This window comes from Eulemur rufifrons, chromosome 28 (genome assembly GCF_041146395.1).
Source record: "Eulemur rufifrons isolate Redbay chromosome 28, OSU_ERuf_1, whole genome shotgun sequence".
In the NCBI taxonomy this organism is placed as follows: Eukaryota; Metazoa; Chordata; class Mammalia; order Primates; family Lemuridae; genus Eulemur; species Eulemur rufifrons.
Genome location: NC_091010.1, coordinates 20,334,191 through 20,356,393, shown reverse-complemented (window position 1 = coordinate 20,356,393; position 22,203 = coordinate 20,334,191). Strand labels below are relative to the sequence as shown.

Sequence of the window (22,203 nt, the reverse complement as noted above, 5' to 3'; positions counted from 1 at the left end):
CGCGCCGGCGGCGCAGCCCTTCGCTCGCCCGGCCTCCCCCTCCCTGGTTCCGCGCTCTGGTTCCGCCATGGAATCCAACAAGGATGAAGCCGAGCGCTGTATTAGCATCGCCCTCAAGGCCATCCAGAGCAACCAGCCCGACAGAGCGCTCCGCTTCCTGGAGAAGGCACAACGGCTGTACCCGACACCGCGAGTTCGCGGTGAGTGTGAGGTGCCGGAGAGACGGGGACATTAGGACTGGTGGGGGGAATACGGGAACGGACCGATGGGAGCAGTTGGAGGAGGGGGAGGGGTGGCGAGGCGCGGCTACGCCTGCGCACTGAGACGCGCGGTGGCTGCTGGGAGGTGTAGTCTTTCCCTCCCACGCCTCTGCGGGTTGCTGGGCACCTTAAGACGGGGGAGGTCGGGACCTCAGCCTTCGGGGTGCTTGTGGAACCCTCTGAGATTTGAGGTTTCCGAGAATGAGACGAGCTGACAGACAGGGCGAAGGAAACTTACCTGAAAGCAAAATTGAACTACTTTTCCCAAGGGGCTGTTCGGTGGCCCAGGGCCAGTTACCGGCCTGGGAAATATTATAGTTCAGGAAAATAAACATAACTCCTCTGCGGGACAGAATGGGTCCTGGAGAGGAAAAGACTTCCGACTTTCGGGCGCCCTGGAAAGGCACCCCCCATATCTTTACTCCCTCCCACGTCTCCAGACGAGGGTCAAGGACCGTCCTCCCAAAATGAGAGCCTGCCTTTTTTTACCCACTTCGCTCCACCAGCTTGGACGGTCTGCCCTGAGACCGGGCTCCTCTCTCCCTGCTACAGCCTTTTTACCAGCTGATGAGATTCGGAACGGATGGTCTTGTCGGAGATGCCGGTGTCAGCCACCCCCAAACCACCTAAGCCCCAGGAGCCCATCAGTGGCTGGTCACAGGAACTCCTGAGGCTGATAGCACCAGGCCGCTGAGCGGCCCTGCACTGAAGGCTCCCAAACCGGGGAGGGAATAGTGAGGTTGTCTTTACCACTTATCACCTCGCTTTACCCGGGAACCCTTTTTTTTTTTTTTTCTTTAACCTGAGTTTTCAGAGAAGTACTCTCTTAATACAAGCTGGAGGGGAGAAGAACACAAGATTTGTGCCTGTGACATGTAACAGGCACTCAGAAGACCGGGGTCTCAGCCTGACTGCTACCATGTGACCTTCCTGGGCTTGGGTTTCCTTATCTGGAAGATTAGAGGGTTGGTGCAGATAATGTGAATAACAGTAATACCCATAGGCCTTTTGGGTTTAGAAAGCTCATTCACCTGCACATTCTCACTTGAGCCTGCCCTGTGAGAGGCAGAGCAAAGATTATTATCTTTGTTCTATAGATGAGGAAACATGTCAGAGGTAAGGGACTTGCCCAGGATTACACAGCTAGGAGATGGAAAGTCCTGTAACTCTATAAATGTTTATTAAAGGAAAGAAATGAAATTAAACAGCGGCAGCCAGCCTCCTAACCTTCCTGCCCACATGAAATTGAGAAAGGGGAACACTGGTGGAAGAGGTGGCCTGGAATGCCTGAACTTTCCTCCCTCCTGACTTTGCAGGTTGATCTTTGGCCTGTTTGCCTGCTCTTGGAGAGGGTTTCAGTCTGTATTTGCCAGGACTCCTGAGGTAACCTGCTCAAGGAGCTTCCCTGTAAAATAAGTCACATTCTGTATAAGTGGGGAGCATGGTGGGGTGTGGGCCCTCCAGCTTTCAAAATTCTGTCTGACTCTGATGTTGCTGGGGCCTCAGGGACAGCCAGCCAAGAAAGGACGGGAACAACAGGGCCTGTGGGATGTTCCTGTCAGCAGGAATGGCTCCTGTGCCAGTTCAGGAGCATGGATGGGTGTCCTCCCTGGGGCTCAGGCACTGGAATATGCTCCAGCAGAAGAGTCACCTGCTGCATATTTGTCATATTCGTGCTCTTCTTGAAGCCTTTGTATGCCTCATGCCTCTGCCTATACTTTACCTTGTGCCATCTGCAGCCCTGCACTGAGCTGATAGGGACCTGGGGTTAGTTTAGGCTGGGGACAGGGAAATATCTCGGTTAAAAAATAGTAGGTGGTTGTCTACGCTGGCTGCTTTGGATTTGCACTAATTGCAGATGCTCATGCAATGCAACAAACTTTTGTTGAAGATCTCTTTTGTTTTATTTTGTTTGAAAGTCCTCTGATGCTAAGTGGTATAGCAGGATTACTAAAATGTGATCCCTCACCTCAAAAGAGCTTATAATCTAGTGAAGGAGACAAACTTACAGAAAAAAATATTAAAAAGCAGAGGATAGCAGTGATTGGACAAAATGAAGCCCAGTGTTAGGTTGAGGACTTAAGGATGGGTATGAAAACCAGCACCCATCATCCACGGGTTCACAGTCTGTGAGAGTGGAGGATAATTTCCAGAACATTAAATTATAAGTAGTGTTAGCTGGATGCGGTGGCTTGTACCTGTAGTCCCAGCTACCTGGGAGGCTGAGGTAGGAGTTCAAGAAGTTTGAGTCCAACCTGGGCAACATAGCAAGACCCTGTCTCTAAAAAGGAAAAAAAAAAAAAGGATAAGCGGTATAGTGAGTGCTGTAGCAAGGGTGTAAAAATAATGTTATCTCACGGTGAGGGAAGGCTTTGGGGAGTAAGATGTAGGACAGGAGGTAGCATTTGAACTGGGCTTTGGACTAGCGTGAGGCTTGGGGAAAGGCATACTGAGAAAAGACTTGAGGCCAGAAGTTGTGAAAGGTTTGGGAGAGGAGATTGAGTGTAGCAAGATTTAGAGGCAATGGAGGCGGTTATTTGTATACAGAGAGGATTAAGATTGGAAAGTCAGATGGGGCCAGATTATAGAAATCCTTCTCTGCCAGGCCACGATATTTTCACTTTATTCTGTAGTGGTTCAATGGTCTACATTGAAGTTTTGATAGCAGGAATGAGTTAGGGGTACTGTTCTTGGAAGAGAACAGCATGAAGGGTCAATGAGAGGGAAAAGAGACTCAAGACAGGAAACCAGTTGGGAGACAATTGCCTAGAGTAGGTTAGAAGTTATGAGGGCCTGAGATGAGGCGATAAGAATAGGCCATTGGAGAGGAGGCTCCAAGCCTTGTGTGAGAGAGGGGTGCTGAGGAATCAGAATCGAAGCCTGTGTGACCAGGAAGAAACCAGGCTGAGGAACGGGGCTGGGACAAGATGGGCCGAGTGGGAGATGCCAATAGGACATTCGCAAGGAGCCACAACATGGAGCTGAGGATAGAGCTCCAGGTTCCAGGGGAAACTCTAGTGTCATCAGTTTGATGGAGCTCATTGGAGTTGTATGTGGCTGAGGCCACTGTGGGAAAGTGTGGAACATGTGGTTGCTGGAGGCACAACCGTGGGCCACACCTGCCCCGAGCCAGTGGGCAAAGGCAGAGGAGCAGAGAGAGACGTTGCAACAGGAAGAGGCAGTCCCAAGAGAGGGCAATGGCCAGGTAGCCATGGAGAGGTGTCAGTAGGTGGTGAGCAGCGCTGTCAGATGCTGCAGGGGCCACATGGGAAAAGGACAAGTTCAGAGATGAAAGGGGAAGGATGAAGAGCGTGGGTGGAAGATGGTCTTGAAGAAGTGGAAGGACAGATGGAGGGAGGGTCGGAGTGAAGGAGGCTCAGAGCAACCTTGAAGGGTCAAGGGACCTCACACCATTGGCCTTCCCAGCAAAAAGGACGTGAGAGGACTTGAAACGCCTGCTGCAGGAGGTGGGACAGGGAGCCACTGAGGGCTGGACAGCTAAACTAGCTGGGCCCTGAGCTAGAAGGTCACAGGGTAGGGGTGGTAGGACGCCAGTCAGTCCCTTTCTGAGAGTTTCTGTACAGCACCTGGCAGCCTGGTAGCCACTGGCTTTGGCTGAGGCTTTGCAATAATGGTGGAAGGGAACAGGTTTTCCAGGGAGCTCGTGAAAACACCTGTAGGCCTCTGTTTCCCTGGCATACAAAGAGAGGGTCGGCCTGGATAGTCTCTAAGGGTCCCTAACTCAGGCTGCTGAGGGTCTATGAAACAGCTGGCTCTGGGGTCCAGGCTAAGTCAGGAGGCAAGCTGGGAAGGCTAGCCCACAACAGAAGGCAGGATTAGCTGCCGAGGGATTTTGGCATTCAGGGCCCAGGAATGAGAGATGTTCTAGTGCCGGTGAGGTCTGGGATGGGGCCATTCGTTCAAGTCAGTCAACCCTCACGGGCCCCACTGTGCACTCAACCCCTTCCATTCACTTTATTTCACTGAATCCTTTTTTCTTTTCTCTTCGAATCAGGCATCCCCCTGAACCAGAACAGATTCGGGGAGACTCCTTCACTGAATGAGCCCTCAGAGCACCACTGTGAGAGCAGGGATCATGCCTTCACTGAGAATTACATAACCTGATCCAGAACTGTCCGTCTCCAATCCCGGGCCCTTTCCCCACTCCGGCCTCTATTCCTGGACTCACTTTGTGCACTATGGATACATAGAGCCTGGAGACTCAACAACTTAACTAATAACAAAAGTAACAGTCACAGATAACACTTAATACTTGCCAGGTGTCATGCTGAGTTCTTTAGATACATTCACTTATTTACTCTTTAAACTCTTACAAGGGAGATACAATTTTGCCTAGAGAAGCTAAGTTACCTTGTCCCAGATGGCCCTGCTAGCAAGTGGCAGAGCCAGGTTTGAACCAGTCAGGCAGCCTGACTCTCTAGTCTGGGTTTGGGGAGGGGCAGCCCTTGGTGGCTCTGACCATAGAGATCCTCTCACCTCTGCCTCACCTGCCACCCCTCCCCCCCAGCTCTGTTCTCTTCCACCTATTCCCCTCCTTTTTACAGGTCTGCCAGCTTTACTGGGACGGGGCAGAGCCAGGGTGACATTAAGCTCTTTTATCTCCTTTTGTGACATTGCTTGTCAGCCCCTGTACCATGAGGGATGTAACAGTGAGTCAGGATGAGGTGGTCACATCCGACAGGCCTGGCTGAGGGGCTGTCCAGGCTGCAGGAGGGACCTACCTGCCAGTAACCAGAAATCTAATATCCAGCTCAAGCAGGAGCCTTCTGTGTGGCCCGGAGCACATCCCTTCCCCTTTGGGCTTTCTTTCTGCGGTGCAGGGAAATCAGAGTGGCTGACTCCATGTACTTGCCTTGAAAAGCTTCCACAAGCTTCACTGAGAAGTCCTGGAGAGAGCCCATCCCATCTCCTGGCTGGGGCTTCTGCTTATCTATGGCAGTTGAATAACTGGTTATTTTGCCCTTAGGACATGTCAGACTCAGCTTGGACCACTGACGCTTCCAGAGAAACCAAAATAAACAACTTCCTTAAAAGCCCTAGCAAACCAGCAAACCAGCTCTTCCCTCTGCCCCCTCTTAACCAGCATCTCTTCATTCTTCTTGCCATTCCCTGGGTCCCTGGCATGAACCTGGTGTCTGGAATGGCCTGAAACCTCGTGGTTACAACTGGGCCCAGAGCCTGCTGAGCGCCGAGACTTTGACCTTCCTAAGCCATAGAGCTCCCCCACCACCCAGCAGCCCTCCCTCTCCCCAGCCCACCCCCTGCCGTGGGTTCCCTCACCTCCCTGGCCAGCATGCTCCTGTGGCCCCCAGCTCATCAGCCCAGGTCGTGATATTAGCAGCTGCTCATTTTTGATTTATTTATTTTTGAGAGATGGTCTCACTCTGCTGCCCGGGTTAAAATGCAGTGAGTGGCCTGCTCATAGCTCACTCATTGAGGTCTGGAATTCCTGGGCTCAAGGGATTCTCCCACCTCAGCCTCCCAAAGTGCTAGGATTACAGGCGTGAGCCACTGCGCACAGCTTCATTTTGAGCTTTTGCTCTATGGCAGTCCCTGTGGCAGGTGCTTACATGTACACATTATCCCATTGCATCCTCATACCAAAATAGTGAGAGATTTCATAGATCAGCTGGGTCAAACTGCTAAGAAGTAGCAGAGCTGAGATTTGAATATGGGTCTTTCTAAATTTAATGTCTCTTTTATACTTGGAGTGACTTTGCTGGCAGGACCCCACCCCCCCCAACACCATCACACATGTGTGGTCCAGGATAGCAGCATAGCTAAGAGCGTGGACCCTGGAGCTGGACATCCTGGGGCTCAAACACAGCTCCGCCACTTGACCAGCTGCGCAGCCACGGGCAGTAGTCTGCCTTGGCACCTTCTTCCTACAGTGGGGGTAGGTGCCGAGACCTACCTTCTGAGGCTGTTGTGATGATAAATGAGCTCATCTGTGTAGAGCACTGTGCTGGTGCCTGCCTGACACGTAGCGAGCACTCAGTAATAGAAACAGTCACTACTGCTGGTTCTCTCCGAGCACCCTCTCAGGGCTTGCTACAGGAGACCCTCCTCCTCCCTCATGTGAGGCCAGCTCAGCTGCCAGCTACTGTGTTTAGATTTCCCAACTGAAGACTCAGCAAGGCCACACAAGTTTTCTGTAGCGAAGCAGCAGTGGCCCAGGACACAGTGATCCACTGGAGCCCCAGTACTCTGTTCCCAGCCATGGCCCTTGGGTGAGACCGAGGTGTGTTGCAGTAGAGGGGTGTCTGACACCTGGCACAGTGCCTTGAGGCCAGCAGGCACCTGGCTTGTTGGAAGGGATCTGGGGCCAGTACAGGCTGTGCTGCCGTCCTTCCTTAGCACAGAGGTGTCCTCTCTCTGCAGAGGTCCAGATGCCTGTTTTCCCAGGAGCCTGCAAAGGCTTCGGGATTTTACTACCCAGGGCACTGTGTCCCAGGCATGACTGGGGTTTCTGAGAAATAGTTTTGTGCCTGGAATAAGTGGGCACCGGGGTCTTCTGCAAGAAATTTGGACCCTTTGTCATTGAGTCAGCAGGAACCAGTGCCTTACATTTGAATAGCTGTGACCCTGTGTGAGGGTGACAGCTAATGCCCCGTAAAACATTTGACATGGCCAGCCATTTGAAAAAATGTAAAAAATAGCAAGTAGTGAGAACAGCAGATATTTTCCTGAGCCTCACGCCATCCCTGGCTGTCTTGGGCAAACTCATTTCCCCTGTTCCTCTTCACAGCTAAGCAAAGGCCTCCAGGAAACCTCTCAGACCAATCCCACCTGAATCAGGGGGGGTCCTGCTAAGTGGGGTCCCCATCGCAGAGTACTTCGCCCATCTCAGCTGTCAGCATGTCGAGTCTGTGGAACTCACTACTTTGGGATTTTAAAAATCTGAAGGGTTAATGGTTTGTTCTTATGCTGAGTTTAAAAATAACCTATATACCCTGTATAACACTACTGTATGCTTAAAAATGGTTAACATAGTAAATTTTATGAGTTTTTTGTTTTTTGTTTTTTGTTTTTTTTTGGTTGAGACAGAGTCTCGCTCTGTTGCCTGGGCTAGAGTGCCGTGGCGTCAGCCTAGCTCACAGCAACCTCAAACTCCTGGGCTCAAGCGATCCTCCTGCCTCAGCCTCCCGAGTAGCTGGGACTACAGGCATGTGCCACCGTGCCTGGCTAATTTTTTCTATATATTTTTAGTTGTCCAGATAATTTCTTTCTATTTTTTAGTAGAGACAGGGTCTCACTCTTGCTCAGGCTGGTCTCGAACTCCCGAGCTCAAACAATCTGCCCGCCTCAGCCTCCCAGTGCTAGGATTACAGGCGTGAGCCACTACGCCCGGCCAAGTTTTTTAATACAATAAAAAAAAAAACTCTATCTTATCCTGAACTAAAGGAAATATCAATTATATTAAAACAGCCCAAAATCTTTTAAACTAGGAAGCAAAGTATTAAAATTAATATTACCTTACCATCAATGTAGTATTAGTTTTATACTAATAAAGATTTAATATTAATTTTTTTTTTTTTTTTAAGAGACAGGGTCTTGGCCGGGCGCAGTGGCTCACACCTGTAATCCTAGCACTCTGGGAGGCCGAGGCGGGTGGATCGCTCAAGGTCAAGAGTTCAAGACCAGCCTGAGCAAGAGCGAGACCCCGTCTCTACTAAAAATAGAAACAAATTATCTGGCCAACTAAAATATATATAGAAAAAATTAGCCGGGGTGCATGCCTGTAGTCCCAGCTACTCGGGAGGCTGAGGCAGTAGGATTGCTTGAGCCCAGGAGTCTGAGGTTGCTGTGAGCTAGGCTGACGCCACGGCACTCACTCTAGCCCGGGCAACAAAGCGACACTCTGTCTCAAAAAAAAAAAAAAAAAAAAAAGAGACAGGGTCTTGCTCTTAAAGGTCACCCAAGCTGGAGTGCAGTGGCACCATCATAGCTCAGTGCAGCCTCCAATTCTGGGGCTCAAGTGATCCTCCTACCTCAGCCTCCTAAAGTGCTGGGATTATAGGTATGAGCCACCATGCCTGGCAGTGTTAAAATATTTTTAAAACCAATGATACAAATGAAAAACAGCAGGGCATAGAGCAATGGACTGAATATTTTGGGTATTCAGAATGTGGTGCAGTGCAAAGAGAGAAGTACATAGATTTGAATACATTCAGTAGGGGAAAATGGATTCATAAAAGAAACAGAGCTTAGTAAAACTAAACAAATACATTGAAAGAAATAACAAAGTAGTATTTAATGAATTTTAAATCAAATACTATAGGGTTTATTACTAAAACGTAGTGTGCTTTTTGAAAAGACTATTAGAGTATCAAAATTCTGCCAAAATTTATTAAGAAAAGAGATGTAAATATAAATGTACTATCTGAAAAATAAGGGAATTACTACAGATTTATCCATGAATTATGTGGATTTATTGTTAATTTTTATTAATAAAATTAATATTGCTTGTATTTTAAAAAAGTGACCTACATCCTGGCTAGTCCTGAGGACTGTGGCTCCCAAGAGAGCAGGTGACTATCCCACTAGTGCCCACAGGCCCAAGTCGGGAGGAGCGAGTGACTTGCTGGGAGGGGACGCCGGGGGATGCAGAGGCCCTTGGCCGAGGCACGCAGCCTTGCTGGAGCAGGAGCCTTGAATAGTCTGCTTGCCTTGCACAGCCCTGATCGAGTCCCTGAACCAGAAACCACAGACTGCCGGTGACCAACCCCAACCCACAGACGCAACCCATGCCACCCATAGGAAGGCAGGTGGCACCGATGCCCCCTCGGCCAACGGTGAAGCTGGAGGAGGAGAGAGCACCAAAGGCTACACTGCAGAACAAGTGGCAGCTGTGAAAAGGTAGAAGGCTGGGCCGGGTGGGCAGGGGCCAGAGCCTGGGATGTCAGGGAAGTCTAGAGAAGGCTTCCTGCAGTGTGTCTTCCATGGCACATCTGTCTGTGCTCTGGATGGGTCCCTAGGAGGAGGGTCTTGGGAGACGGAAGATGTCCTTATCATTATTATTATTTCCCACAAGGCCTGGGAATACAGCATGGGAACCAGGGCTCCACTCACTACTCCTTTGGCCAAGACAACCCACAGCAGAGGCTGGAAACGCTGACACTGCCAGCTTCCCCTGCCACCAGCCAGGCAGGCCCCAGGCGTCTCTGTACATCTCTGTTTATCAGATGGAGATGGACACTGGTCTCCCCCTCCAGATTCTCCCCCAACCCACACCCCGCCCTCAACAAAGCCCCTTTCAGACCAGAGGCTGTGTGGGGCAGAGTGGAGACAGAGGGCAGAATTATCTCTCTGGGGCTGTGGGCAGGCCCTGCACAGAGCAGCTCACTGCCAAGCCTTCTCAGGACGAGACATTCCCATCTCTCATTTCTCCCAAGGCATCCCACCCGCTAGCCTCAGGACTCCCCCCAAGGTCATGCTCCCATCTCCGGGCAAGCTTCAGGACTGGGAGTCGGCCTCCGTGTGACTCAGCAAGACTGTAGTTGCCATAAAGCATAGGCCAGATTTGTCCTTCTCTGACCAGGCAGGGTTTTGTCCCTTCAAGACTTATCAGTTGTAGGCAGTAAAAACGGATTTATGAGAGATTGAAAAGGCCTAGAAAAGGCCAAGAACCAGGGGGTCTCCAGGGACCCAGTGAGTAAGAACTGATGGAAGAGAACCAGGGTCTCTTCAGGGCCTTGTGGTTGAGGGGAACAGACACCTGCCATTTCCGGCCTTTATGTTACCCACTCAAGACTCAGACTGCCAGGGGAGAGTACGGTTGGCTGGGCTTGGGACTCACCCTCCCTTGCGTGATAGACATTGACAGTTTTGGTTTTCTTTTTTTAAGAGACAAGGTCTCACTCTGTCACCCAGGCTAGAGTGCAGTGGCACAGTCATAGCTCACTGTAACCTTGAACTCCTGGGCTCAAGTGATGCTCCTGCCTTAACTTCCCGAGTAGCTGGGACTACAGGCATGCACCACTAGGCCTGGCTAATTTTTTTATTTTTTGTAGAGATGGGGTCTCGATATGTTGCCCAGGCTGGTGTCCAACTCCCCAGTTCAAGCAATCCTCCTGCTTCGGCCTCCCAGAGAGCTGGGATTGCAGGCGCGAGCCAGCGCGCTGGCCTGGCAGTCCTTCTGAGGTTGCCTCCGGTGAGAGAACTGTTAGCAGAAGGGAAATGGACACTGGTCTGGCAAAAAGCAGCAGCTGCCCCCTCTTAAATCCTAAATGTATCCTTGGTGTTTCCAGTGGGCCCATCATGGAGCTCACAGTGGCTCCTTGTCCCAGAGGTCAGATGGCTGACCTGGAGGAGCTATCCGCCATTCCCTGCTAGTCCCCCCGCAGCCTCCTCAGATCTGTGGGCCCCACGCTGCCTGTTCGTTGCCCACCATACCACCATGCTCTTCTCCCTTGCCAGGGTCAAGCAATGTAAAGATTACTACGAGATCCTGGGGGTGAGCAGAGGGGCCTCCGATGAGGACCTGAAGAAGGCCTACCGCAAATTGGCCCTCAAATTCCACCCAGACAAGAACCATGCTCCTGGCGCCACTGAAGCTTTCAAAGGTAAGCCGGCCCTGGTTTCCTGGTGTTTTAGTATTTTTATCTCCTGTCCTTGGGAGGGAATAAGGGGTCAAGACAACTTTCCCAGGAAGCGAGGGGCAGAAGGAAGTGGTCTCGGGCCCAAGTTGCACAGGCTCAGAGACTGCTTCCTGGGAAGAAGGTCCTAATGGCCACCCTTGCTATGGAGAGTCTGTCAGAGCTCAAACGGCACCTCTTCTGCCTCCCCTTCCTCCTTGTTCCCTGGGGTTGCAGTAGGAGTGCTAAGGCAAGAAAGTTCTAGTGGCTTCTCCAAGGTCACACGGTGATAGAGTGACTCACTTGTGTGCACTTCCCCATCCTGGCGTCTTGTAGCGTCCCATCGGGGTAACAGTTTCCCTGCTGAGGGGCGGGGTATCCTCGGGTCAAGGTCCTCGGGCCTGGTGGCCTCCTCAGTACCAGCACCTACGGCTGTGTCCTCCCTATACGTGCACCTGCAGTGGGGGACATGGCAGTCTCTCTGGTCTCCGAACCTTTGGTTCTGGGATGGGTACTTCCTTTCTGGCTGAAATCATAAGGCACCCTTCATTCATTTATGCTGTCTTTGCACCTGTCAGGCAGACGCATACTGACCTTGTGCCGGCACTGTGTTGCCGGGTGCTGCACTTCGCATTCCCTAGACATCGCCCCTCTCATTCCCACTTTGCCCACCTCCTCGGGAGGTGGCGTGGTAACCAGCCCTACCTGACCTGGCCAGGCCGTGCAGCACTGGGGCTGTGACCGTAGCCAGGGTGAGAGCCTGTGGCAGAGCAGACCCCGTCCCTGGTGTGGTCTCCCAGGGGGCTGCCCAGAAGGAGCAGGGAGGCCAGGGAGCCATGGTTAATGTTTCTCCAGCCCTGACTTCTGCCTGCAACCTGCCCCGACAGGTACTGAGATGCCAGTTTGGGGCTTGTCAGAGGAGGAGGAGGAGGAGGAGGGGATTCTCCCCTCCTGTGCCCAGGGCTTGCAGGCTGTGTAGCAGATGCAGCTTTCACCCTCTGCTCAGAGAGTGGGCAGCTGAAGGAGAAGGAGCGAGAGGCTGAGGAGGCCTGGAGCTGGGGTCCTTTGGAACACAGGCTTTCCTGCCCAGGGAGCTCTGGTGGGGAGGCCTCAGGCCCAGGTAGGAAACAGCAGCTGGGGCCTGGACCCCAGGGAGGAGCGGACACACCCCAGCCACATCACCAGCAGTGGAGGAGTCTGGACCAGAACCCCAGGACTGGCCTTTCCCTGCAGTCCCTGCTGCTTTCCAGTTCACAATGAGGACACCGTGTGTTCATTTGGCTTCTGTGGCATACTATGCCTTCAAGATTATATAACCTCCAGGAGGGACACGCAGTGCCATCGGGCACCTCAAGAGAAAGGAATGAGGAAAGGGGATTTTGATGGTTTTTTTAAAGTCAGAGAGAAAACTCGAAGCAAGGCCCTGCTGGGCTTGAGTCCTGGCTCTGCGACATCAGAGCTACATAAGTGTAGGCAAGTCACTTAACCTCTGGGAGCCTCCGTTGTGTCATTGGTAAATGGAGGTAGGGTTGCTGCTATGAGTAAATGAGATAAGGCCCGGAAGAGCCGGGCACGTAGAAAAAGCTCAACCATCGTCACGACCAGTTGGACGAATAGAGGGAGGGGTCTGAGTGTGAACCCTCCACCCAGCCCAGGCTGCCCAGATTCACGCAGGGCTCTTCCTGCGCACCCTCCTCCCCGCGCTGGCCGGGCAGCCAAGCTTCCGCCAGCCCCAAGGACCCCCGCTTCCCAAAGCACCACTGGAGTACCTGAAAAATGTAAGCACTTGGCCCACACCCCGCATCCTCAGGCTCTGCCCTCCTGCCTCCTTTCCAGCCATTGGCACAGCATATGCGGTACTTAGCAACCCAGAGAAAAGGAAGCAGTATGACCAATTCGGTGACGACAAGAGCCAGGCAGCCCGGCACGGCCATGGGCATGGGGACTTCCACCGTGGCTTCGAGGCTGACATCTCCCCTGAAGACCTATTCAACATGTTCTTTGGCGGTGGCTTCCCTTCTAGTAAGTCCCCCGCCATCCCCACAGCCAGGTCTCCCTGGGGGTGATGGTGGGGACTGCACGCCAGCCTCTCCCTTTCCCAGCGGCCCCAGCTCCTGACTCACTCCCTCTGACCCCCAGGTAATGTCCATGTCTACAGCAACGGCCGCATGCGCTATACCTACCAGCAAAGGCAGGACCGCAGGGAGAACCAGGGTGACGTGAGTGAGGAAGAGCAGGGGGAGGGCACTGAGCCCACCCCGGGTGCGGGGCCTGGAGGAGGGAGTTACATCCCATGCTGCTCATTCTGGGACCAGCAATGTCCTCAGAGCTCAGCCAAGGAGACATCTTGGCCTTCCCCCTTGCCATTCTGCTGAGTGACACCAGAGGGAGCCACACTCCACGGTGCCCGCAGGAGTTGGGGGGGGGCGGTTGCCAGCCTCTCGGGAATGTCATGCAGAAGCTTCTCCACCTGCAGACAGGGTCAAATGTGAATGGCTTCTGTGCAGGCCATTCATTCCTAAAGCCAAAGTGACATTTTCCAAGCAATGGAAAATTGTAAAGGGTGACGACATGGGTGCCAATTCTTCTTGCTTTTTGGCACTTTTAAAAAAATGCATACAAAAGCTATAACTAGGCAATGCTTCAATTATATATGCCACCCATTATATATGCTACAGATCAAAGAACAGCTAGCTGGCTAAAATTAAAATATTGTGGACAATTGCAGAGCATTTTATTAAATTCTGGCAGGTGGGGGGGGTTCATGTTTGCTCCAACAATGTTTATTTGTTCTTTTTTTTTTAACTTTTATTCTGTATTTAACATACAGAAGAGTTTTTAAAATCACAAATTATCACACAATGAATAAATCTATTTTTAATTGGTAATTTTTAAATTGGTAATATATTTGTATGGTTCAAAATTCAAAAAAGATGTATTTAGTGCAAGCCTCCTTCCAGCCCTGGCTGCCACCACCTGGAGGCAGCCACTTTTGCTGTTTTTTTTTGTTTGTTTGTTTGTTTTCTTCCATAAGTAAACGCAGGCACCTTGCCCCCTCCTGCATTTAACGCCTGCTGCTGCCTTGTTTTTGTCTGGGGAAGCTGGCAGTGGAGAAGTATCTGTATTTTGGGGGCGTGTGGGAGGGGATGGCAGAGCATGGTATCACGGCCATCTAGGCCCCATTGTACTGTGGAGCTGGTGGCAATTGTGGCGGATGCCACACCCCACCCAGGTCCGCCTAGGTGACCGTCGGCTCTTCCCTCCAGGGCGGGCTAGGGGTGTTTGTGCAGCTGATGCCCATCCTCATCCTGATCCTCGTGTCTGCTCTCAGCCAGCTCATGGTCTCCAGTCCACCCTACAGTCTGAGCCCGAGGCCGTGAGTACCTGCAGCTGGGCAGGGTGGGCAGTGAGCAGACAAGGGGCTTGGGAATCTCATCTCGCTTCAGGGGCCTTTCTTCCCATCCTGATCCAGCAGGTTCTTCATCATAGTGCAGAAAGCTGGCTTAGAATCAAGAAAAGGTGCTTTCTCTGTCAAGCTGAAGTGCTTAAGCTTTTTAGGACTGTGATCTGCTAAGAGAATGTAGTGAAAGCTACAGAGCTTGTCCCTGGAACAGCGCACGTGCACATGGCTTTGCACATGATCTCAGGGGCTCTCCACCCCCATCTTACCTGCTGACCCCAGATTAAGAGCCTCTGCTCTTCAATTCTGGTAGGGGTCCATGAGACCATGGAAAGAACAGGGGCTCTAGAGTCAGAGCAAGGGCGGAATCCCACCTTCTCCACTAAGAAGCTATGTGACCCTAGACACGTTATATAACCTTGGATTCCTCATCTATAAAATGGGAATAATAACATCTACCTGCTTGTGAAAACTGATGAGTAATACATATAAAATGTCTGGCTCATTAGAAATACTCAAACAATATTTGTTGAATGAATACTTGGTTGTGATTGCCAGTAGTGAACTTGGGCAAGTTATGTGACCCTTTAAGGCTCCCCTCATTTATTAATATTTCCAGCACCTGGCGCAGTATGGGGTCCACAGTGGGTGCTCAGCTGCTGTGGGTGGAAGCCCTGTGTGCCCACCAAGCAGCCTGTCTCCGCCTGGGAGCGCGGCAGGATCCCTCTCAGCCAGCAGGGGTCAGAGTTGGCCCACTGGCCCCGCAGCAGCCAGGAGCTCTGGCGAGATGCCAGCCCCATTTGTCCTGCAGCTGGAAAGATGAGAGGCAGCAGTGGGGTGAGGCAGAGGCTGTCCTCCCCCAGCATTGACTCCCGTCTGGGTGCTGACGCTCTGCCCACAGCCTGCAGACCCTGTGATTGGAGCTGAAAGGGTACAATTCCTTGGAATCCTTCCTGTCATCCTGTTCATAAGCCTCTTAACTCTAGATTGGGAGCTCCTAGATAGGCAGGCAGGCGCTCGGCAGTGATTGGCTTAGGGGATTAGTGGGGAAATGGAGGCACAGAAGGTAGAGCCCAGACTCCACGCCCCCCGCCCCCCGCCCCGGGGTCCCTCACTTCCCAAGGCCAGGGCCTCTCCTCAGAAAGGTAATTCTCCCCAGGGCCCCAGGTCAACGACGTGGTAAGCAGAGAGCCTTAAGGAAAGGCTTGCCGTGGCCTGGGCCACCTGCGTAGGAGGGACACTGCCTTTTCTTTAGACCCTCATTTTGGGTAGTGTGTGAGCTCCTGCCCTAGATTGGAAGGGAACTGACTACTCCTGTGGCCTGTATGGCACCTCCTGTCATTCGACCCCATCATCCCTACAGCTGCCCTGGGCCTCGGGGCTAATGCCCACTTTGTGCCTCGTATATTTCACCCAGGTCGGTGGGCCACGTCCACAGGCGAGTCACTGACCACCTGAGTGTCGTCTACTATGTGGCAGACACCTTCTCTGAGGAGTACACAGGCTCCAGCCTCAAAACGGTGGAACGGAATGTGGAAGATGATTACATCGCCAACCTCCGAAACAACTGCTGGAAGGAAAAGCAGCAGAGTGAGTGTGTGTGACTGTGTGTGTGTGTGTGTGTGTGTGAATGTGTCTGTGTGTCTGTGTGTATGTGTGTTTTAGGGTGGTGGCCAGGGACAAAGCTTGAGAACAGGGAAAAGAGAAAGCCCTATTCACCCAGTGCTTTGAGGGCCTGGCACCTGACAGTGCCCTGTGCCAGCCACCTCCCAGCCAAGAGCTGGACTCCACTCCTGTGTTTCCCTGGGGCTGGGAGCCAGGGGCCACCTGGTGATTTCCCCCAGGTTCCCGTAAATCACTGCAATCAGCCTGTCGTTTGGCTGCCAGAGGTAAGTATGTGGAGACAGACTGGAGCAGATCTCTGCCCACTGATTGTGCATCTAGATCCATCTGTGGGCCCCTGGGAGGTCTGACCAGGATGACAGGTGCTCACCTTGGCCGGCCTCCCCACACGCTAGAGAAAGGGGCGTCTGCCGTCCCTCTCCCACATTGGGACCATAGTCTTTGCTCCCCCAGCATCTTCCCGAGTGGGAGGCCAGCTCTACCCGAGCTCCTGGGCCCAAACAGCCTTCCTCCTCCCCCACAGGCCCAGGCAGGCTTTCTAGCAGGCTTCGGGAGGTACTGGGTGTGCCCTAATCCTGTCCCATTGCTTTGCAGAGGAAGGCTTGCTGTACCGGGCCCGCTACTTTGGCGACACAGATATGTACCACAAAGCACAGAAGATGGGCACCCCAAGCTGTAGCCGACTGTCAGAGGTGCAGGCCTCCCTGCATGGATAGTCCTGGGCCTGCCACGCCACCAAGGTCCAAGTATGAGCCGGGGCTGCCTCCACCCTGCAACTCCTGGCAGCTTTGGCCCTGGTCATGAGGCAGAGGAGGGAGGGGAGGAGAAAGGGCAGAAACCTGGTGTTGTGGCAAAGACTATTGTCCCCAGCCTGACCTCCACCCTCCAGAGATGGGGCAGCTCTGGGGCCTACTTGGAAACTGAGGTCTGTTTGAGCCCTCTAGTGACACTCTTCACCCACTACTCCACTCTGCTCCCTGGCTCTGGGGCTGTGGGTATCCAAGAGCCAGGCAGAGCAGGAGCGATTGCTGAGGGCCACTCCTGGATCCTTGGTCCACTCCAGCCATCAAGTCACCACGGCCCTTTCCCAAGTACAGCAGACTATTGTCTGTGCCCTGGTATTTAGACTACCAAATATTAAATATTACTAAGCCTAAAATAGGCCCCCACACACTGCCTACCCTGTACCTGGAAGAACCATGTGGGAACAGGGGGCACCAAGAGCCTTCCTCCTCCTCTCCTTCCAGGCAGGAGGAAATCCAACAAGATAAGTGGGCAGCCCGACAGCGGGCGGGAGCTGACAGGCCTGGAGGCGAGAGAGGGCTGTGCACCCTGACTGCTCCCCACTCCGCGACACTGAGACACTGCTGCACCTGGCAGCCTGGAAGCCACAGGCATCCGGCCCTGCCCGGGCACCTCGCCTGTGGTCTGAGGAAGGGAACAGAAGGTCATGAGTTCAGGGTCAGATGCAGCTACTCAGCATAGAAGGGTGGGGGAAAATGAGAGTTGCTGGTAGCGGGCTCACCACCTCCTTTGGCCCTGCATGTGGGGGTAGTGGGCTCTGTTCCCAGCATTCACCAGTGGGGGCAGCTTGGACCAAGCCCAGAGGAGTGTGGGCAGAGCCGGCAAAGGTTCTCTGTGCCTGGATCCAGCTGCAGGCTCTGCTTTGAGGCCGCCTGCTCGTGTCCCGGTGCAGCGGGCTGCAGGAGCGGCTTGGCGGGGGTTGAGCAAGCGGCCCAGCACCGCAGCGAGGAGGCCTGCTTGCGCGTGGGGGCTGAGCTAGAGGCGCCGGAGCCGCGTGACTGCCGTGCTAACTGTTGCCACTCTCCTCCCCAGACTATGAAATCCCTGGAGAATTTTTGGTGACAAGCACTGAGCCAAGGTGATGGACTGTATATTTAAGGAAAGACATACAAAGAAAAAAATTAAAACGGAATTGGAGGCAGAACGCTGCACAACTGCCCTCTCTCTCACCCAGTAAATGCAGAAAGCTCTTAGGACAGACAGAAAACCTGCCACGGGGCTGCTTCCCGCCCTCCCAGGGCTGGCAGAGGCTCTGCATCGGCTCTCTCCTAGGATACAGAAACCATGGCAATGAAAGTAGAATGTAAAACTTGCAGCAAACGTCTGTGGGAAGCATTGGGGGAGGGGGTTGCCCAACTGCCTTCCTCCCCCTCCCAGGAGCCACCACCACCTCTCAGGAGAAGCCAGAGGCGTTGGCCAAGGGCAGGAGGAGGAAATAGAACTCTCCACAGAATGTAATTTATAGATGCGTATATACGTATATATATCTATTTATATGTAAATAGGCATATATAAAGATATAGAGAGAGAGAGTCTACTTTTTGAACTATGCAGGGATTGGTTAAGTTGTTTAGCTTCCTTCCATGTTGTAGAAAATGAGGCGTATTTGGGGAAGGCAACCTGGTCCTTCAAAAGCTAGACATTAGCTGTAGCTGACAGCGTAAGGAAAGTCGGGTCATGTGCTTTTAACATCCCCCTGCGCCCCAGCCTGTTTGTGAAGGCAGCAGTAATCATGATGGTCTGAATCCGCGAAGGCCGCCAGGTGTCAGGGTAAGCGGGGGAGGAGCAGGCTGTGGAGGGAGAAAGGCAGCCCCAGGGGCAGGTGCCAGGTCGGTACTGAGTCTGGCAGAGCCCCCCCCACCCCGCCCCCCACAGGACCTGCTGGAGCGAGACGGCCGCCTCAGGCTGCCCCTCTCCCTCGGCCAGCTCAGGTGGGCTCTCTGTCCTGGTACCCAGGAGCCCTCTAGCCTCCTGCCCACAGATGGCAAGGCTTGGAGAAGGGGCCAGGTCCTACCTAACCGCTTCCCCGCCCCTAAGTCCCTAAGTGGGTTTTGCCTTATAGGTGCCACAGGGCACAGCTCCATCATTGCCACTGGGTCTCCCTAAGTTGTGCGTCCAGGACTCCAGAAGGCTCTTCCTCCAAGAGTCAGCCAGCGGTGCCCAGGACCTGGGGGCAGCGGCCCAGCCCCTGAAGAAAAGTCAGTGCCTGTGGGCGCCTCTGTCTTCACCCTCCGCGGATGTGACTCCACCGGCCTCCTCTCGCCTTGGACAAAGGATACATCGGAACCAGAATAGTTCTCTCACCCTCACCTTCCAATGAAGATTTTTCGCAAAACAACAGTTGCTGCCAGGGAGGGAGGTTTTATTTATTCCCACAGTTTATACTGGGCCTTTTGGAATTACCATTTTTCCTGAGGCGGTGGGTGTGTCATTGAGCCTGCTGTCTTCCAAAGCCTTACTCTTCCCGGAGCTGCCAGCCGGGAGGTGATAACTATCCTCCCAGAATTTCTCTTTGCTCTTTTTTTAAAAATCCCCCAACAAATAGGATTCTTGCTGGGAAAGGAAATTTGGTAAGGAAATGTCAAATCTGGTTTTTAAACAAGGCCCCACCCTGCAATGAAGCGGCCACTCCAGCCCAAAGAGATCATAAGAACTGGACATGGGCCAGAATGCCCGCCCGCGGTGGCCCTGGTGCTCTGCCCCCACCATCCCGACTGTCTGGTCTTGGTAGATGTCCCTAGATGGGCTGAGCCATGTGCAATAAGAACATAGATCCTAAAGGATCCCCCGAGAAGCTGTATTTCTTGAATTAGAATTCTGAAATTGTACACCTATAAATATATGTTTATTATGTGATTGGCCGTGGTGGGTCTGCATTGAGCAGGGAGGCTGAGATGGGGGCGGGGGCACAAGCATCTATTGATACTGACACTGTCCAGCCCATGCCACAAGGAAATCTTGGTGACGAGCCTGAATTTCCCCCTCCTGTCCTCAGCTGACAGCCACTTAGGTCACAAGTGCTGTTCCAGGACTGACTCCAGGCAAAGGGGAGGGGGCTCTGTGGCTACGGGTGTGCAGGACCTGAGTAGGCCAGGACCCGGCTCCCTGTCACCAATCCTGGGTGGACACCTGGGCCACGACCACCACCTCTGCTTCCCCATGTCCCTCTACCCGATTCCTCTGTGGCCTGCTCTGCACCTGAGCAAGACATTCCCAGTGCCCTCTCCCCAGCCCGGAGCTCTCCAGCCCGCTCCGGATCCAGAGCCTGGGAAAAATTCCCCGAGTTGTTTCCGAGTTTGTTTCCGTCTCTGGCTGCACAGTCCTCCCAGCCATCCTCCCCGCACTGCCCCCACAGCCCGCCCTCCCCAGGAGGTCGGAAAGTTGAAAATGTGGCAGCCGATGAGGCTCCCGGTGAATGGAGCCGCAGATCTGCCCAGGCCGCCTGGAGACAGGGCCCAGCAGCCCTGACTGGCGGCCCGAGGCCCCTCCCGCTGCTGCGCCAGCCAAAGACAGGCGGGCTGCCCGGTGGTGCCACCGCAGCCCGGGAGCTCATTGGCTGCCCCTGCCCAGGGTCACCACTGCCTGCCCTGTCTACGAGCTGCCACTTGTTAGCTGCAGTTGGCAGAGGCGTTGCTGGGCGCTCCCACCCCCCCCCCATTCACCCACCTCATCCCTCTGCCCTTACTGCACAGCTTGGTGGCAGAGAGCCAGAAGGGGTGGGACGTACTGAGGCCAAAAAGAGGCTTTGACAAGTACCGTCCCCACCCCCACTGTCTGGTGGCAAAATGAGCCACTAGTCCGTCCAGGCTCCCGGATGGGCCAGATTATCTCCTTGTACCAGGCTGCTCCCACGTCTGCTCCAGGGGGCAAGGAGCACACACCCTGGCCTGACTATAACCTCATCCCCACCCCAGTCGCCCAGACAAAGTCACCTGGCCGTCTAGAGCAGGCACAGCACAGTGCCAAGACTCGGGCAAATAGATTGTTGACACAGTGTTGGTTCAGAAGCAACTCAGAATCCCGACCAGATGTCACACCAAGTGACATGAGCAAGTTGGCCCATTTCCCAGAGCAGGAAACAGGCCTGGGGGAGGAAAGGTGACAGCCAAGGGTCCTCAAGAAGCTGTTCCTGTCTTTGGGGCCTGTGTAGCAAAGTGACTGTTTTGCAAACACTTGCTGAACCCGGATTACTGTGCTCAGGAGATCAAACCCATTCGTGCCAAGTAAGTGGGCAGGAGACCTCCTGAGTCCAGGGGGGTGGAAAGGCCATACCAAGGACAGTGGCACTTAGTCTGAGGGGCTTAGGCTAGGGATAAGCCGCCCGTTCCAGTTGGTGTCTCTCCTGACAGCAAAAGAGGTGTCCACCCTGCTGTACAGGACAACATCCCTGAGGCAGCATCATCCCAGGAGGCAGGTAGCAGACGGGTTGCTGGGTGTCCTCAGTGTGGACGCCACAGCCCAGCTGCCTGGGCTGGATCCCGACTTGGCCATTTACTGGCTAAGTGACCTTTTTGGGGGTGCTTTTGTTTTTGTTCTGAGACAGGGTCTCGCTCTGTCACCCTGGGTAGAGTGCAAGGGTGTCATCATTGCTCACTGCAACCTCCAACTCCTGGGCTCAAGCAATCCTTCTGCCTCAGCCTCCCGAGTAGCTGGGACTACAGGTGTGCACCATGACACCGGCTTAATTTTTTCTATTTTTGGTAGAGATGGGGTCTTGGGGTCTTGGGGTCTTGTTTTGCTCAGGCTGGTCTAGCACTTCTGACCTCAAGCCATCCTCCCACCTTGTCCTCCCAGAGTGCTAGGATTACAGGCTTACCTGTTACCTGCGATGTTTTATCTGCATAACCAGACACCTTTACTCATACACACTTCCTCCCCTCACCCTCCTGTGTTGCCACCTGCCCCCCTAGCCCTAAGTCCCTCTTCTTTTCTTAGCTCAGGATGTCACCCCTCTTGGAGTCTCATATTTCATGGGGCTCCTCTGTCTACATATGTAATTATTATAAATGTAGCTTTTCTCCTATTGTTCAGTTTCTATGTCAATTTAATTCCTAGCCCGGGCAAAGAACCAAGAAGGGTAGAGGGAGCCATTTTTTGCTCTCCTACGTCACTTACCCTCCCTCTGCCTCAGTGTCCTCATCTGCAAAATGGGAGTAATAGAAATACATACCTCACTGAGTGGTTGTGAGGAGCAAAAGAGTTATCACATATAAAACTTAAAACAGTGTCTGGTACACAGTAAGCTCCACTCAAGAGTTTGCTATCTGTCCCCAGTGGACAAAGATTAACTGAGCACTGACTGGACATCAAGTCCCACTCTGGGCAGTGGAACCACGAAGGTGGCTGAGATCGGGATCGCCCATGAGGGACTCCGGGAAGGCAGGGCAAGAGGAACAGACCCCCGTGGGCAGAAGGTTGGTAGAAAGCCTGGGAGTGTGGCAGGTGCGAGGGCCCTGGCTGGGGACTCGACAAAGGAGCTGGCCTTTGTGAGGGAGGTGGGCGTGCGGCAGCTCCGAAG

The 22,203-nt window shown here is 53.3% G+C and overlaps 1 protein-coding gene across 5 annotated transcripts; it reads left to right on the top strand.

Moving 5' to 3' along the window:
* On the top strand, positions 1-19,513 carry DNAJB12 (DnaJ heat shock protein family (Hsp40) member B12). 5 transcript variants are annotated; one of them, XR_011231642.1, is made up of 9 exons: positions 1-200; positions 8,960-9,140; positions 10,701-10,846; positions 12,695-12,880; positions 12,998-13,077; positions 14,125-14,234; positions 15,676-15,848; positions 16,476-16,806; positions 17,718-19,513. XR_011231642.1 is itself a non-coding variant. In XM_069460101.1 (9 exons), the coding sequence occupies exons 1-9, from the start codon at positions 68-70 to the stop codon at positions 17,745-17,747; spliced, it is 1,137 nt and encodes a 378-aa protein (XP_069316202.1). In that variant the 5' UTR covers positions 1-67; the 3' UTR covers positions 17,748-19,513. The 5 variants fall into 5 exon arrangements, 4 of the variants coding, with proteins under 4 accessions (XP_069316202.1, XP_069316204.1, XP_069316203.1 ...); XM_069460101.1 differs by having other exon boundaries at positions 16,476-16,573; XM_069460103.1 differs by having other exon boundaries at positions 16,476-16,621.
* Positions 19,514-22,203: the final 2,690 nt, after the last annotated feature.

Coding starts and splice junctions, on each gene's coding strand:
- DNAJB12 (XM_069460101.1), top strand. CDS start 68: ATGGAATCCAACAAGGATGAAGCCGAGCGCTGTATTAGCATCGCCCTC. Junction 201..8,959: donor CCCGACACCGCGAGTTCGCG/GTGAGTGTGAGG, acceptor TGCCTTGCACAG/CCCTGATCGAGTCCCTGAAC. Junction 15,849..16,475: donor CTGGAAGGAAAAGCAGCAGA/GTGAGTGTGTGT, acceptor ATTGCTTTGCAG/AGGAAGGCTTGCTGTACCGG.